Source organism: Xiphophorus maculatus, chromosome 16 (genome assembly GCF_002775205.1).
Source record: "Xiphophorus maculatus strain JP 163 A chromosome 16, X_maculatus-5.0-male, whole genome shotgun sequence".
Lineage (NCBI taxonomy): Eukaryota > Metazoa > Chordata > Actinopteri > Cyprinodontiformes > Poeciliidae > Xiphophorus > Xiphophorus maculatus.
Window position 1 is genome coordinate 18161429 of NC_036458.1, and position 15574 is coordinate 18177002.

The window sequence follows — 15574 nt, forward strand, 5'->3', positions numbered from 1 at the left end:
CGTGACAGTTGTGGCCTCTACATGCATTATTGGTGTAAGCTGATAGCGTTGGATGGATGAGTGTTGTATCATACATCATCATTCCCGGCTGTGATCTGTCCTGCTACTGATGGGCATCTTTTGGCTCCGAGTACCTTTGCCGCTCAGACACAGTTTAGCAACAGCTCAGCCAGCGTGCATTATTCATACACAAGTGAACCAGTAGATATGGTTACACCAAGATAGTACACCTGCTATATTAAGGTGCCCTTTGCGGCTTTAAAAGGTAATGCTCACTCAGATTGCACATGCAGGTGAAGGCAAACAGGACATGGGCTTGTTTCTGATTGCAGATGCATCAAAAAAAATACGACAAGATGTCAAAACTGACAGAAACGTTAGAATGAGGGCTTCAGTAACCAGAGAGAGACACAGAGGGTTGCAGGAGGTCACAAAGGCAAGCTGACGTGGATGTGGGAGGATACAGCCACAGATAAAACACACATGGACACTCAGTCTAAAACAAAGAGGACACCGAGGCTCACACCATTGCACTCACGCTTGCTCTCCTTGTCAGAGGGACTTGCTGCCAAAGTTGGTGCGGCCGCCACGATGAGGATTCCCTGCCGGGCTTACGGACCGGATTTACAATGAACATTAGACAAAGGACTACACTGACTCTGTCATTGGAATGACAGGATAATTTATTTATTGTGTGACCCTGGGAGGTTACTTACAAATACATAAAAGAACAGGATCTTACATTGGATACTACTTTTGTTTTTGAAAAAGAGATGCACTTTGCACTTCAAACCACAAATGGATTAAACTAGTGACTCCTCTGGATGAATTTCTTCCTTGTTAAACTCATACAACAGCTCTTTTTTTGACAACTGAAGGAGAACCGTAACACGAGTGAGCACAGATGGCTGAGATTTCGACTCCATTACTAGATCGTGTTTTAACATAAAGTGGCTGGGGTTCGTCTGAGGGTACTTTACAGAGCAACTGACCTGGGAGAGAGGGCATTTCAAAGGTTTTCAAACTTGTGATAGACTGAGAAGCAAATGGAAGGATGTTAATTCTGTTAAAACATATTGACTTTTTTATACTCACTTGCTTTTGCAGTATTTTTGGGAACTTCATCTAACTTGGAAGGATCTGAGAAGGTACCATGGCACCAAAGAAAGGTGACTCAAAATCAGCTGCTAAGAAAGGCAAATCAGATGAGCCAAAGAAGGGAGGAAAAGAAGACAAGAAGGGAGGAAAAGATGACAAAAAAGGTGGCAAAAAGGCTGAGGAGCCACCGGCAAAGGGTAAGGGGAAAGATGAAGGGAAGAAGGGAAAAGGAAAGAAACCTGTCAGTGAGTCAGAAGAAGGTTCAGAGGAAGAAGAAGAGGAGGTTATGTCTGAGGAACAGGAAAGTGGTGACAGTGAAGAAGAGGTTGTAACCAAGAAGGCAGCCAAGGGAGATAAGGGAAAAGGCAAGGCTGCTCTAAAAGGAGCATCCAAAGCTATGGCTATGAAACCTAAACGCGGTTCCCCTGATGATGAGGAAGATGAAGGCGATCCAAAGAGAAAACCACAAGTGAAAAAAGGCATGGATGCAGTAAATCTAAAGCAGATGAGTGATCTCAAAGGAGCTTCTAAGAGCATGATTGGCTTGGCTGCAGAGGGGCAAAAGAAGAACTTAGTTAAAAAAGTAGATGCAACATCTCACCTTAAAGGAGCCTCCAAAGCCCTATCAAGTATTGCTGGAAAGTCCTCTCCTTTTAGCTTGCCTTCTAAACAAGCTGAAAAAGCAAAACCAAAGAGAAACCTTAAAAGTACTTCTCGCCTCTTTCTACGACTTTCCAAAAAAAAGAAACCCTCTTCTGGCGGTAAACCTCTTCTTGGTAATAGCAAGCTTTTTGCTGGCTTTGGGGGGAAATCTGGGTCTGCTGACAAAAAACCTGGTCTGTCTGGTTTCAGTTTGTTTAACAAAAAAGACGATGCCTCTAAAGAAACCACATCTAAAAAAACACTGAATCTATCCAACTTAGGAAATAAGGGTAATAAAATGGCATCTGAGGCAAAGGGTTTAGGAGGGAAGTTCAAAGGAATGTTTGGAAAAAAGAAATCAGGACAGGGATTTAAGAGTAAAAGCTGGATGGTTGGTAGGATGGCCGCAACAACTAACTGGTTGACGGGCAGGTTCCTGTCTTCTATGGGTCATGGCCGGCATGGGGGGCGGGCAGGGCGACGGGGAAAAAAGAACCTATCCTTTGCTAGCAGGGATACCAGAGGGGGACACACACATTATTACAATGGAGCCTATGAATATGATGATAATTATGGATATGAAGAAGACTACCATAACAGGTGGGGACCACAAAGCTTTGAAAGACAACCATTTAACTATGACCCAACTGATCCCTATGAAGAGCAATTATACTATGATGATGATGAGTGGGAGGATGAGTATGGTTATTATGATGATGAGGGCAACTTTTATTATGATGATGAGCTTTACTATGATGATGATGTAGATAACTCTGGTTACCCATATGGTTATTATGATGATGAATATGAAGACTACAATGGCCATGATGGGGAAGAGTATTACTATGGAGAAGATGGATTTCTGTACTCTGTAGAGCCAGACCCATATAGTTATTATGATGATACCATGTATGGGTTTCATGACTCATTTTACCCTGAACAATATGTGGATTACTTTGACCACAACATGGCTTCTAACTATGGTATGCCAAACTCATATGGGATAATGAGCGGCACCTATGATACAGTCCCAGGAATATATAATGACTCAATGCTTGCATATGCGCAAAGTGCTCAAATGTACAACCCTTATCAACAACAGGTCACTATGAATCCTGGACTTAATCTGGCTGAGACAGGACAGCTATTTGGACAGGAACAATTTTTCTCCCCTGTATCTGAACCATTTCTATCTGAACAGTTCAGAGTCCCTAGGCCCCAAGTCATGTTGTTTGGAAAAGAGAGACTAGAGGTTGAACCTTTGCCACCACCTTCTCTTCATACTCAACCCTCTCCCCAAATGTTTCCTTCTACCAATCCATCCTTGATTCTCAATAATCAGGAAATTCTGTCAGATGTACAATTTGAACAACCCATCCCAGCATACCTTTCTACACAGTCTCCTTTGCCCATTGACATCAATCAGCAACTTCCCGCCATTCCTTTTGGAGATCCTATCTTTCCAACAGCTGTGATCAATCATCAAGAGTACCTTCCTTCTCCTCAGCTAACTAATGTCACTTTTACTGTTCCTCCCAACTACATGTCCCCGTCTCCCTTACCCCCTCAATTTTCTTCTCAGGTTTATCAAGCACCTCTACCACAGGACTCACAAATGTTTCAGTTGGGGCAAATTTCACCAGGAGCCCTGCAAATGCAGCAACCAGTGTATTCACCACTTCATTCACCAATGGTCTCCCCGGTGCCAGTCCGAAAAATGAGTCCCCTTCTCTCTCCACAGATGTCGTTAAGACCGGGATCACAAAGGGTACAAGGGCCTCCTTCACCTCACTTCTCACCACATCCAATGGACTTCAAATCAGGCTTTCAGTCAGACCCCTACATTTCTCCTCGCCTACATAGACACACTCACCGGGCCTCAATGGTAAGTCAACGGCCCACAACCCCAGTTGAATGGCAGAGAACATCAAGCCCCCCTTCTTCTCCACCGTACTATAGGAGAGGGATGTCAGTAAGAGCTCAACCATCCTTGAAACAAGGAAGAAGGGGAATTGGGTTACACAGGGGTCCCTCCACTGTCAGACCCCATTCCCCACTTTCTAGTCCTCTGGCTTCACCACGAGCATCACTAAGAAAAAGACAAAGTCCACCTTCTTCCCCAAGATTGTCTTTCAGGCAGCAACCTCCTCCAGATGCAGTTCATCTGCCCCCTGTGAGACCACATTTGTTTAAAGGAAGAAAACAAACATCTATGATGAGGGGTTCTCCTTCTCCACCTCTTCCTTCTCCACAAAGGCGGAGCCCAATTCAGCCTGAAGCATCCCGTTCTCCACCAAAGTCTTTCCGGCCCACTTCTCCCCATCATGCCCCCTCCCCTTCACCTTCACGGGTCTCTGCTCGACCCCTTCCAACCCGCTCCTCTACCCGCAGGCTGAGAGGAAGTCCTGGAGTGAGAAGCCATGTCCCTATGGGAGCTGTGAAACCCTCACCAGCTAATCCCTATTTACAAAGACGCAGTAGACCTGGACCCCCTGTAACTCAGCAAGTAGCCCCTTTTAGGTCATCTATACATAGAGGCCCTGCCTCTCCTTCAGGAGAAATGGGTTCTGGAACAACCATGCTAGCTAGGTCAAGCTCTCGGCCTGCAGGTTTAAGGGAAACCAAACGAGCTGGTAGTGTCCAAGGAGCCTTCCACAGACCTGTAGGTCGTGGACAGCCTTTAGTACGAATGCCCAGAAACCAACCATCTCTTCAGTCAAGGCAGTCATTCAGAGCTTCTCCAGCAGTGCCCCCACTATCTCCCCAGCCATCTTTAAAACAGAGTGGTCCTGTTTCTCCACAGCCATCGATCCGAAGGCTCCAGAGTAGACCCCAATCTCCACAGCCCCTGCCACATAGATCTCCTCTGCCCTCCCGCGCTGCTTCTCCCATGTACCATATGTCTCACCCAGCTTCTCCCTTACCTCATCGATTAGTAAGACCCCACAGTCTGGGGCCAGCTTCCTTTCAACCTCTTGTACCTCAGTCTAATCTTACTCATGGTGTCCACCTACCATCACAGGGGATTACTCAGCATAACTACACACTAATGGACCCAGGTCCATCTCCCATGCTTACCAACGCCTTACCAGGTTCTCAGGTTCTCCCTCAACAACTACCACCATCCCCTAATTTGGGGCATACACTCCATAATCCTTATTTGCAAAATGCTAGCTTTACAACACCTTTGCAAAGGGTCCCTTCTCCCATACCAGGAATGCAGGGGGATGAATCAATCATTGCACAAGAGACCCGGATGGTAAACCCATATGGGCCTCAGGGTTTATCCACTGCTTTGATGCAAAATTCCCGCTTACGCACCGCCTCATTTTCATCCCCTCTACAGCACAGTGCCAATCTCCATACAACTGTTCTGCCTCCCTCACATCCTCATCAAACAGCAGCACCTCTACCCTCTTCTTCTCTTACCTCTCCACACTTGTCCTCCGCTTTGCTTACCTCTCAGCTACGTAATGCTTCCTTTGCATCTCCTTTTCAGCAACACCTATCTCCAGCTTCAGCATCACCAGCTCCAGCTTCCATCACGCCTCCACAAGGAAGTGTTAGAGGTAGCTCCCCACTTTTCTCTGGAGGACTGCGAACTTCCCAGATTCAAGGGTCAATGTTCAAGCTTCCAAGTGGTACTTTGGCAATGTCTAAGGGTCCTATAGAAGTTACAAGTACAAATGACCTTGGAGTTGGTGCTGGTAATGGAAGGCTTTCCCCCTCGGTGCTCTCCAATGCTCTTCAGAACCCACATCTACGTCAAGCCACATACAGACTACCTGATGGCTCATTGGTTACCAGAAATGAACCTGTTGAACTTGCTCCAGGTCCTTCCCCCATGTCTTCCTCCATGTTGTCCTCTGCCCTGTTAAACTCTAATGTGCGTAAAGCTACATATAGGTTGCCAGATGGAACTTTGGTCACTAGAAATGAGCCAGCCCCTGTGTCTTCCTCCCCCATGCTCTCCTCAGCCATTCTTAATTCAAATGTTCGAAAGGCCTCTTATCGACTACCAGATGGATCATTTCTTACACGTCCAGGAGAGAATGTGGAGACTGCTGAGAATGCATCCTCTTCACTTGGGCTGTCCAGTGCTCTGATGAACACAAACCTCCGCAAAGCAAAGTTTCAACTACCAGAAGGATCATCTCTGTTTTCAAAAAATCAGCCTCAAAGTCCTTCAAGTCCGCTCCTTTCTGGTGCTTTGCTAAATAGCAACATCCGTGGTGCTTCATACAATCTCCCAGACACATCATTATTGAGGCAACGTGGTACTGCTAACACTCCTGAGCAACGTTCACTTGATCTCTCTAATGCTCTCCGCAACCAGAACCTCCGATCTTCTTCCTACCGCTTGCCAGATGGAACACTCATGACACGCTCCCAGGCTGCTTCTTCACCTCAATCGCTTGACCTGTCAAAGGCATTATCAAAGAACCCAAACCTTCGTGGAGCAAATTATCGTCTCCCTGAAGGTAATATCATGACACGACTTGGGGCCCCCAGAGCTCCACAACCCCTTAACCTTTCTGGTGCTTTACGGAAATCTCACCTACAGGGGGCTTCTTTTCGGCTTCCTTCATATGCTGTAGTATCACCACATGTCCAAGGAGCTGGACCTGAACAGCACTGGGCACAAGGTTCAGGAGCGGACGTCATGCAAGAAGATCTAGATGTTTGGGGGGCAGAGAGGGTTCTCCCTCATGGGACAGTGGAGAACCTCAACAAGTGGTCAATGTACGGAGATGGAGAATTTCCTGAACACACCCAGAGTCTAATGAGACAAAGACCTGAAGGGGAGGGACCAGGGCAGTGGAATCTGAACAGAGAGGGGGAACCTCAGGGGCAATGGTATGACAAGGTAATAATCTAGAATGGTATAACAAATGCTGCCATACTATAATTACATTAGACAGCAATTATTTCCTGTATGATATCAACGAAGCAGAAAGATAAGCAATGGTTGAAGGGTTTGTTGAAGATAACAATAAAATGTAAGGAAGCATTTGCAAACAAGGTTGCAAATAAGTCTAACATTACTGATGGGTGGTAAACCACAAGTCAGAAGAAAAAAGTAAATTAAAATTTTTCTCTAAAGCAACTTGTCCATGTTTGTCAAATGCAGGCCTGTGTTGTTACTTGATGTCCTGATTTATGTCTGTATACACTTGAATTATAGATGTACTCAATCAGAAGCATGCCCACAATCACTCATCGGGACTTCAGGGAGGAAGACGGTGTGGAAGACATGACTCAGTTAGAGTAAGTTTTCACTCAGATGGCAAAAATGTAAAAACCTTCCACTCTGATATTAAGCAGCGTCAAACAACAAATACTGAGGAAACTTAAAAGACAAACCTGCTTTCTGTTTTTTTTAGTGAGATGCATGAGGGAGCTGTTTTGCTGAATTTAAGGAGAAGGTTTGACAGACAGCTTATTTACGTAAGTACTGACTAAAAAGTGCTATAAAAAATTATTTGACTCCATAAAGATAAAATTTTTTTAGCTTGTTTTGCATTTTCTTTTACATGTTTCTAGGCCTGTCACAATAATCAATAAGTCAATTAATCACATGACGAAATAAAACAAATTCAATAATTTCCAATCTCATGATTTATTGTTTTTCTCTTTCTACCAAAAACTGGATGATAAAAGTTTTCAGTCTGGAGTTTTGGTCTCAACTAAACCTTTTTTTGGAGACCTCATAATTAATTTTATTTGTTGTTTCTGTTGTTTTGTTGATTTATTTTGGATATTTAAAATGTATTCATTTCCTGTGTTAAATGCCAATTAGAATTTAAAGTTTATTGATCTTTGAGAATGTGTTCTTGGGTTATTATGCCATTATTGCCATGATATTACTGGCAAATTGTCTCAAAACAACATTATTGTTTATCGCAATAACTTTTGGGACAATTAATCATCAAGAAACATTAGTTATTGTGACAGGCCTGCATTTTCAGATCATCAATAACCAGAGTAAGCACTCTGATTGGAAAAAAAAAATCATGCAAACCTGGTTATATAGGAAAAAGTAATTAACATAATAATTGGTTAGACAACAGCTTTCATGCAGAATTTGAAAGTGCTGGTAATTAGCCTATGCAATTATTATTACTGCATAGGCCCAGTTTGGTTTGAATAATCTTATTTAAATCATTTGAAAACCACATTTTGTATTTTCTTAAATTTTATTTAATTAATGATGTGACAAGCCAAAAAAAAAAAAGAAATCTGTAAAGGGCCACGTCCACTCTTTTATTCATAGGACTATTTAAATATTTGTTTGCTTCACTTCCATTACTTATGTCACTCTTGACTCATCTCATCCAGACATACATAGGTAGCATACTGGTGTCTGTGAATCCCTACAAGATGTACAACATTTATGGAACTGACGTTGTGCTGCTGTACAAGGGTCGTGCTCTGGGAGAACACCCTCCGTAAGTAAAGTTTGCTCATAGCAAGCATGCAAAACAAAACAAAGAGGCAAGGATTTTCCAGTATGCTTACAGTACAGATTCTGACTGTAACAAGAGCAAACAATTTATTTAAAATGTACTACAAAAACATATTGGAACATAATGGGAATCTGATTTCTGCATATAGCTAAAAGTGCGTACAGGAGTCATCTCCCATGTTCCTCCTTAATGCAGTTGAGTTGAAGAAGCTACTGGCTGAAAACATAAAAAAAGAAGAAATAATCTGGTGCTTTTTGTTTATTTATGATTTCACATGTTTTCAGTTAGTTGACATTTTTACCTCTGCCTTTTGTCTCGCAGGCATTTGTTTGCCATAGCAAATGCTGCTTACTCCAAAATGATGGATGCCAAAGAAAACCAGGTCATAATAATCAGGTAGGAAATGTGTTCACGTTCTCTTTAAATGAGGATATTCACTTTAAATGAATTAATGGTCTTTTGTGTAGTAGAATGACCTGAATCTAATTAAGAGTCTGTGGCAAAGCTTGAAAATCGTTCTGTACACAAACTTTCTATAGGGCTACGCTTTTCAGATTTTTTATGTAAAAAAATGTTAACAAATATGGAACCTTTTGCTCCCACTTCACAATTATACACATATTTGTGTTGATAAAAATAATCCCAATAAAATGCATTCATAATGTGACACAATATAAAAAAAGTTTAACATTTGCCAAGGCAAATCTCGTTTAGAAACGTTGGGGATGCTTGGATACATAAGGGTTTGTGTTTGTGTAGAAATGAGCAGAAATTGGCACCTGACATAAAAAGACCTCTCACACGACTCGAACACTTTAGCCATATTTGGAAGGAGACACCTGTAAGGGAAGCCCAACAAGGTCTGGGCCAGGAGCAGATTGTCTTTCAGAGGTCTGAATCTTTGTGTGTGGACCATCGGTTTGTGTGTGCGCGTGTGTCAGCGAGTGCTTGTCAAGGGCTAACTGAGGTCTAGTGTTCAGTGACCATTAACGGCCTGATTCTTAGCCAAGCAGGCTGCAAGCTGAAACTTTATGCTGGAAAGTTGTGAAGGTGCCATAGTCCCTTAAACACACAAAACACACACCGTTCTACCGTCTGCTGGCGTGGCCTGCGTAATGGTGGTACTTAGTGCTAATCCCTTGGCAGTGGCACAGCACTGGATATTTGTGTGTTGGCCTAGCTGCATGTGAGAGACTGTTTCGGATACTTTAATTTAAAAGTGGAATTGAGTCTTTGCCTAATGTGAGCCGAAGTGAAGTGTTCATGTAACTTAGTCAATTAAGTCAAACACTTAATGAGCACCAACAGGGCGATAATGAGAATCAAATAACTGAGGTCTTTAAGTAAAGAAAAAGCTCTTTGTGTTTTGGGGCGATTTGTGTTTTATACCGCAAGGATAGCAGGATTACTATTGGGTCTCAGTTTGATGACCACTAATTAGTTACCTTGCTAACTAAATATTTAGTGTTAAGTTTTGTCTTTATTTGCCTGTTAAGTATATGTTATACACCTATTAAGGAGTCTTTAAAAAGTTAATGGGTGGTAGATTGTCAGTAACAGAGTTTTAATGTGTTTTAGTGGGGAGAGTGGGTCTGGAAAAACGGAGGCTACCAAACTTGTGCTTCGCTACCTGGCTGCAATAGATCACAATTCAAATCCTGTGCAACAGGTATGAACACACATCCCGACCTGTACAAACTGATACTGATATACTTTGATAAACCAAATTATGTGGATTTGTAATCCCTCTCTCCATGTGTTTGTCTCCTCTTTTATTTTAATCTATGATTGCTTTTCATGAGGAAAGATTGAGGTAGTCGTCCTTTCTGAGTGTATACGCCTTTTACCACTCGTCTTATCTTCTGTTAATTAGCATTTCAATATGTGATATGTTGTTAGTGTCCTTGTTTTAGTAATCCTACTTGAACACTAACAACATTTTGAGTGATTGTTACTGTGGCTTGTGTTTAGTTTTCTTGTCTTGATGCACATCTTGTTGAGATTTTTTCTTTCCCTTTGCTTTGTTTAACCCTAAGGCCTCTTCTTGATTTCTGGGTAGTTTGATAACCTCAAATGTAAAAACTCTAGGACATTTTTACAAATTTAAGATTTTTGGGATAGTTTTTCAGATTGATTTGTAGTTTCTGCATTTTTGTAAACAAACTCACTGGACTTCTGGACTTCTCTGAGTAATCTTTATTAGATCTTCATAAAGGTTTGACTTCTCTTTCTTCACATTCTCTTGATAATCAATTGTAGAAAAGACCAGTCCTCACCGCTCTTATATATACATAATATGTACTAGTGCTGCTGCATTTACACAACTGCTTATCAATATTGGTTAATATTGACCAATCAATATTAACACTTCTTAGTCTCCAACAAGTGACGGACATGTTTGATTTAGAACGGCTTGTTCTGAATGGATGTGCAAAAATGTTAGCTGACAGAGAGTCAGTGTCCGTGTGTGTGTGTGTTTCTGTGTGCCTTCGTGGTTCCTGTGATCAAAGTGTGTGACTTGCTTTGTGTTTGAACACCTGGTAGATCCTTGAGGCGGCGCCTCTGCTGGAATCCTTTGGAAATGCCAAAACTGTGCGAAACAATAATTCTAGCCGCTTTGGGAAATACATAGAGGTCTACCTGGAGGAGTGAGTACGGAAGAGAAATTTTGATTCTTCAACTCCTTTGTAATCCTACTTATGTGTTATCTTTTTTACCCCCTTGTATTTGTTTGTCTAGTGGTATAATCACTGGTGCCATAACCTCTCAGTATCTGCTGGAAAAGTCCCGCATTGTCTTTCAGGTAGCTTCTGATACAGCTACAGCATGATGTTTTTATGTAGCTAGCTGTCTGTGGAATGATCTGTTGATGTCTGCTTCAGGCCAAAGATGAGAGGAACTATCACATCTTCTATGAGATGCTGGCAGGTCTTCCTTCTCAGCAGAAACAGGCTTTCTACCTGCAAGATGCTGAAACCTACTATTACCTCAACCAGGTATAACACAGCGAGAGACAGTGTCTTCCTTGCAGATCGTTTCATCCAGCTCGCTCTTCGGTTTAAACTCTGTCTCTGAATAAAGGGAGGGGACTATTTGATAAGAGGAAAGAGTGATGCAGACGATTTCCGACGTCTGCTCTCTGCCATGGAAATCCTTCACTTCACCCCCGAGGACCAGTCGGCCATCTTTAGAGTCCTCGCGTCCATACTGCACCTGGGCAATGTTTACTTTCAGAAACATGAGGTAGTATTCTAGGTTGATTACCTATTTTGCAGTTATCACCCTCTCTGCATTTTGCATTTACTTACTTTTTAAAGTACTCTGAGTTAAAAACAATTACACTATCCAAATGAGTCTATTAGAAATAATTGCATTTCAGCTTTGTTTCTGTGTATGATACATGGGTTTAACTCTTGCTATTGTCATCAATAGAACATTGATTGGAAAGATGTTGCACCCGTTAAGCTGACATTGAGCTGCCAGTCCGATATTGAATCTTTTTATCAAACACTTTGACAATGCTGCATTCAATTTGCCTCTAGTAGAAACTGGTAGTGAAGTCACACCTGAGTTGAGTGTTTTCTACATGAAGGGCAGAAAACCAAAGGGATTTGCCAACTGTTGTGACGCTAACTACTGTCAGTAATTGGTATTTGTCACAAAAAGTACCATCCCGCTACACAATAAGTGTAACTGTGGTGACAAATGGAGGAATATCAGTGAAAGTAAGTGCTAAACATGATTATTAAAAGATGACACAACACAGGCAATAACTGGGTGTTTATTTAAGTCTTACCGTTGGAATGACTTGCAGAAATAAATTTTATTTACTGAGGTGCACTTCCCAGCTCATCTTAAACTGAGATGAGATCAACCACATTAAGGTTGATTTCCCTGCAGCGATTTCTCAGCAGATTGAACACATTTTCCCTTTTCCTTGCTGCGCTGGAGGCTGATGGCCAGGAGGTGGCGTCAGTGGTGAGCGCGCAGGAGATCAGGGTGGTGGCAGAACTGCTGCAGATCTCACCAGAAGGACTACAGAAAGCCATTACGTACAAAGTCACGGTCAGTGTCAAACCAGGTTGAATTTTCTGTTTAAGAAGTTTATATTTTATTTCCGGATGTGTTAGAGATGAAATTTTCTCCTCCTTTCCTTATAGTTTTGTTATCACTGCTTAACGTTCGACATCTTGACTCCTCTGAAGTAGACTGACTGGTTCATGTGGCAGCCTTGTTGTCTTGCTTACACAGGTGTGGGGACAATGAAAGCATTGTATTGGCCCCAGTGTCCTTTACATAGACACAATTAGATGCATGTGTGTCAACACACACACACACACACACACACACCTACACACACACGGATAATAGACAACAAAAAATAAGTGGTCACTGATCCACTCCCATTGTTGTCCGCCTGGTTTTCTTTGTTCTATTTTTTCAGCATTTTCACAATTAACTTGTTTGCTTTTCACAAACAAGTGCATAATTGTGAAGAGAGAAATTTATTCTGTAATTTAAAAAAAAAAGATGTCTGAAAAGATTAGGTTTTATTTGTGCTTTGTATTCCCTGGACAGGACTTTATTTGGTATGTCTCGACCGGTTTAGAGACATCTTTTTTTTGCAATTCTTCTCTGCAAAGTAGCTCAAGCAAAGTCAGATTACCTGTGAACGTCAACTATTAAATCTTGCTCCAGATCCACAGCTGGATTATGTCTGGACTTTGACTGGGCCATTTTACCACATCACATTACTTTGATCTAAACCAGGGGTCTCAAACTCCAGTCCTCGAAACGTTGCCGCTGTCCTGCAACTTTTAGATGTGCCTCTGCTGCACCACACTTGAATAGAATAATTAGGTCATTAAGGCTCTGGAGAACTGATCTACACAAGGAGGAGGTAATTAAGTCATTTCATTCCAGTGTTTTGTATCTGTGGCACATCTAAAAACTGCAGGACAGCGGCCCTTGAGGACTGGAGTTTGACACCTGATCTAAACAGTGCCGCTGTAGCTGAAATGTTTTACATTTCATTGATGCGTATCACCTGTACATTCTGAATCAAAACAGATACCAAGCAACCAATTACCCCTCCTCCACCTCCTGAAACACAAACAGCAACAAGATGCAAATAAATAGATTTATAAATAGACACTTAAACCTTCTAGTGAGATTTTGTCCAAACTTTTTTTTATGCCTCATCCATAACCACGAGCAAAACATGGAAGAAAAGTCGCATTTTGTCTTTCACTTAAGTCTTTCTAAGTGCTTCTCTGAGAAATTTGAAGTCCACTCATGTCAAATTTCCACAGACAGTTTCAGATAATAGGAAGAAGTCTGATTTTGTCTCCTTTGCAGTAAAGGCAAAGTTAAAACACTTTTCTTCTTTGCTCCAGGTAGATCCTCAAGTAGAAGCTTGCACCTTCTTCAGATCTTCATCACTGTGGAGCCAAACAAAAGTTATAGTTATGAAGCAAACTCTTCCATCCCCTTATGCTTATAAAACAGACATCACAGGGGGAAATCCATGCTTTATCCTTTGTTTTTCACTTGCACATTGGATTGATGAGCCAAATCATGTGGAAAAAATAGAAATGTTTAGTCAAAAATAAAGGCTTTCCCACAAGCCAGCCTAGTTTATCCAATCCGATCGACTTGTAATCCTCCAAGAAGGAAGTGATGGTGGCGAGAGAGAGAAATCTTATGTCTGCCACCTGCTTATATACACAACACAAGAGCCTTTTGCATTATTCAAACTCTGATTACAAAGGTGCGCATGTAACGGGAGAGGGGTCAGCGCTACCGGCTCGTTCCTCTGGCTGGATTTGTGCGCGCATTGAGAGTCTGTATGTGCTGGTCAAGTAGATTTTGGCAAAGGAAGCTCTCGAATCTCAAAGCGCTCTTTATCTGCCGAGTCGATGAGGTGGCGAGTAGAAGTGAGGCGGAAGAGCTGACAGGAAGCAAAGCATGTGATGGAGATGAGGAGGAGGGAATACTAAAAAAAAAAGTGGGAGAATAAATGCAGTAAAATAGTGTCCGCAAAATGTTTAAGTTAACTGAAATGCATCAACTCGATCCCTAAATGGGTATTGTTGCTCGGTTTTCTCCCACAGGAGACAATGAGGGACAAAATCTACAGCCCTTTGAGTGTGGAAAATGCTGTTGATGCCAGGTGAGAGAAAATAGGTGACAAGACCCAACCCTAGTAGTTCACACATAAGCCCCTCCTGATTGTAGAAATTCATTTTGACTTTTTAGAGATGCTGTTGCCAAGATTCTGTACTCGCTTATCTTCCATTGGTTAACCGAGAGGATCAACGCTCAGGTGTACCCTCGCCAACACAGCCTCTCCATCTCTGTTCTGGACATTTATGGATTTGAGGTAGGCGAGTGTTGCAGATTTTGTATTCTGTCGGGGAGAATTAAATAAAAAATGTCAGGAGTTTTGCCTAATTTTCCTTTGCCGAGAGCGGCTACACAGATTTCATGGGAAAAACCCCCAACGTGATGACTCTGATCACAGGAAGTAGCAGCCTGAATTTAGCACAATAGGTTGCTTGTTTTGGATCCCGTTATCACACCAGGCAGACAGTTTCCAGAAGCCATAAATTCAGGGCAGGCTGTGCATAACTCCCAGGTCTAAATGACCTGGGAATATTTTGTCCCATCAGACACAATATCATTAAAAATACTAAACTAAAGAATTACTACAAAGATCTTTGACTTATGCATTTATTCTGTCATCATAGCTCACTGATATATATTAAAAAATAGCCACACGGGTTAAGAAATCAAGGCTCTGCTAACAATTAGGATATTTTTTTAAAGTAAAAATCTCATGTGTTGTAAATAAAGGTTTTTAGACAAGTTGTACAGTGTAGATTATATTACTTGACTAAATTTGCTTATTCTAAAGTGATCTCAATGTAAAAAAAATAATATATATATGACGGTTTAAGGGTTTATTCGAGTTTTGGGAAACCTGCAGCTCATTCAGCACACCGGTCTGCGGAACCACGAACCGCTCTCTAACTTTCCTGTGCTCAACTTTAGAGATCAGATCCTGAATAATCGTCCGATCGGAAGATCACACGTGAAGAATCACCTGCTGTGTGTGTTTGTGGCGACAGGATCTGGCCTTCAACAGCTTCGAGCAGCTCTGCATTAATTATGCAAACGAATACCTGCAATTCTTCTTCAACAGGATCGTGTTCAGGGAGGAACTGGTGAGTCGGCGTCACGCCTGCAGGGTGGCTCGATTTCACACACACACAGACTTCCTGAGAAACTCAGGTCTCGCAGAAAGCAGCGACTGCATGTGCAGAGATGTAAAACGGATCCCGTCTGAAACATGTGATCCCGCTGCA

General features: G+C 42.1%; 1 protein-coding gene across 2 annotated transcripts in view; it reads left to right on the forward strand.

The window, feature by feature from the left end:
- Positions 1-15574, forward strand: part of myo15a (myosin XVA) — a 53327-nt gene that overhangs the window by 8233 nt on the left and 29520 nt on the right. Inside the window, exons 2-15 of one of the 2 annotated variants that reach the window (XM_023349701.1) lie at positions 6926-7008; positions 7125-7188; positions 8080-8189; positions 8529-8603; positions 9786-9876; positions 10015-10020; positions 10752-10855; positions 10947-11010; positions 11090-11203; positions 11289-11450; positions 12159-12272; positions 14321-14379; positions 14466-14589; positions 15338-15433. In XM_023349701.1, coding sequence (XP_023205469.1) covers positions 6926-7008; positions 7125-7188; positions 8080-8189; positions 8529-8603; positions 9786-9876; positions 10015-10020; positions 10752-10855; positions 10947-11010; positions 11090-11203; positions 11289-11450; positions 12159-12272; positions 14321-14379; positions 14466-14589; positions 15338-15433 — 1266 coding nt within the window. The remainder of the gene's footprint in view (positions 1-6925; positions 7009-7124; positions 7189-8079; positions 8190-8528; positions 8604-9785; positions 9877-10014; positions 10021-10751; positions 10856-10946; positions 11011-11089; positions 11204-11288; positions 11451-12158; positions 12273-14320; positions 14380-14465; positions 14590-15337; positions 15434-15574) is intronic. The other variant, XM_023349702.1, reaches the window with a different exon arrangement.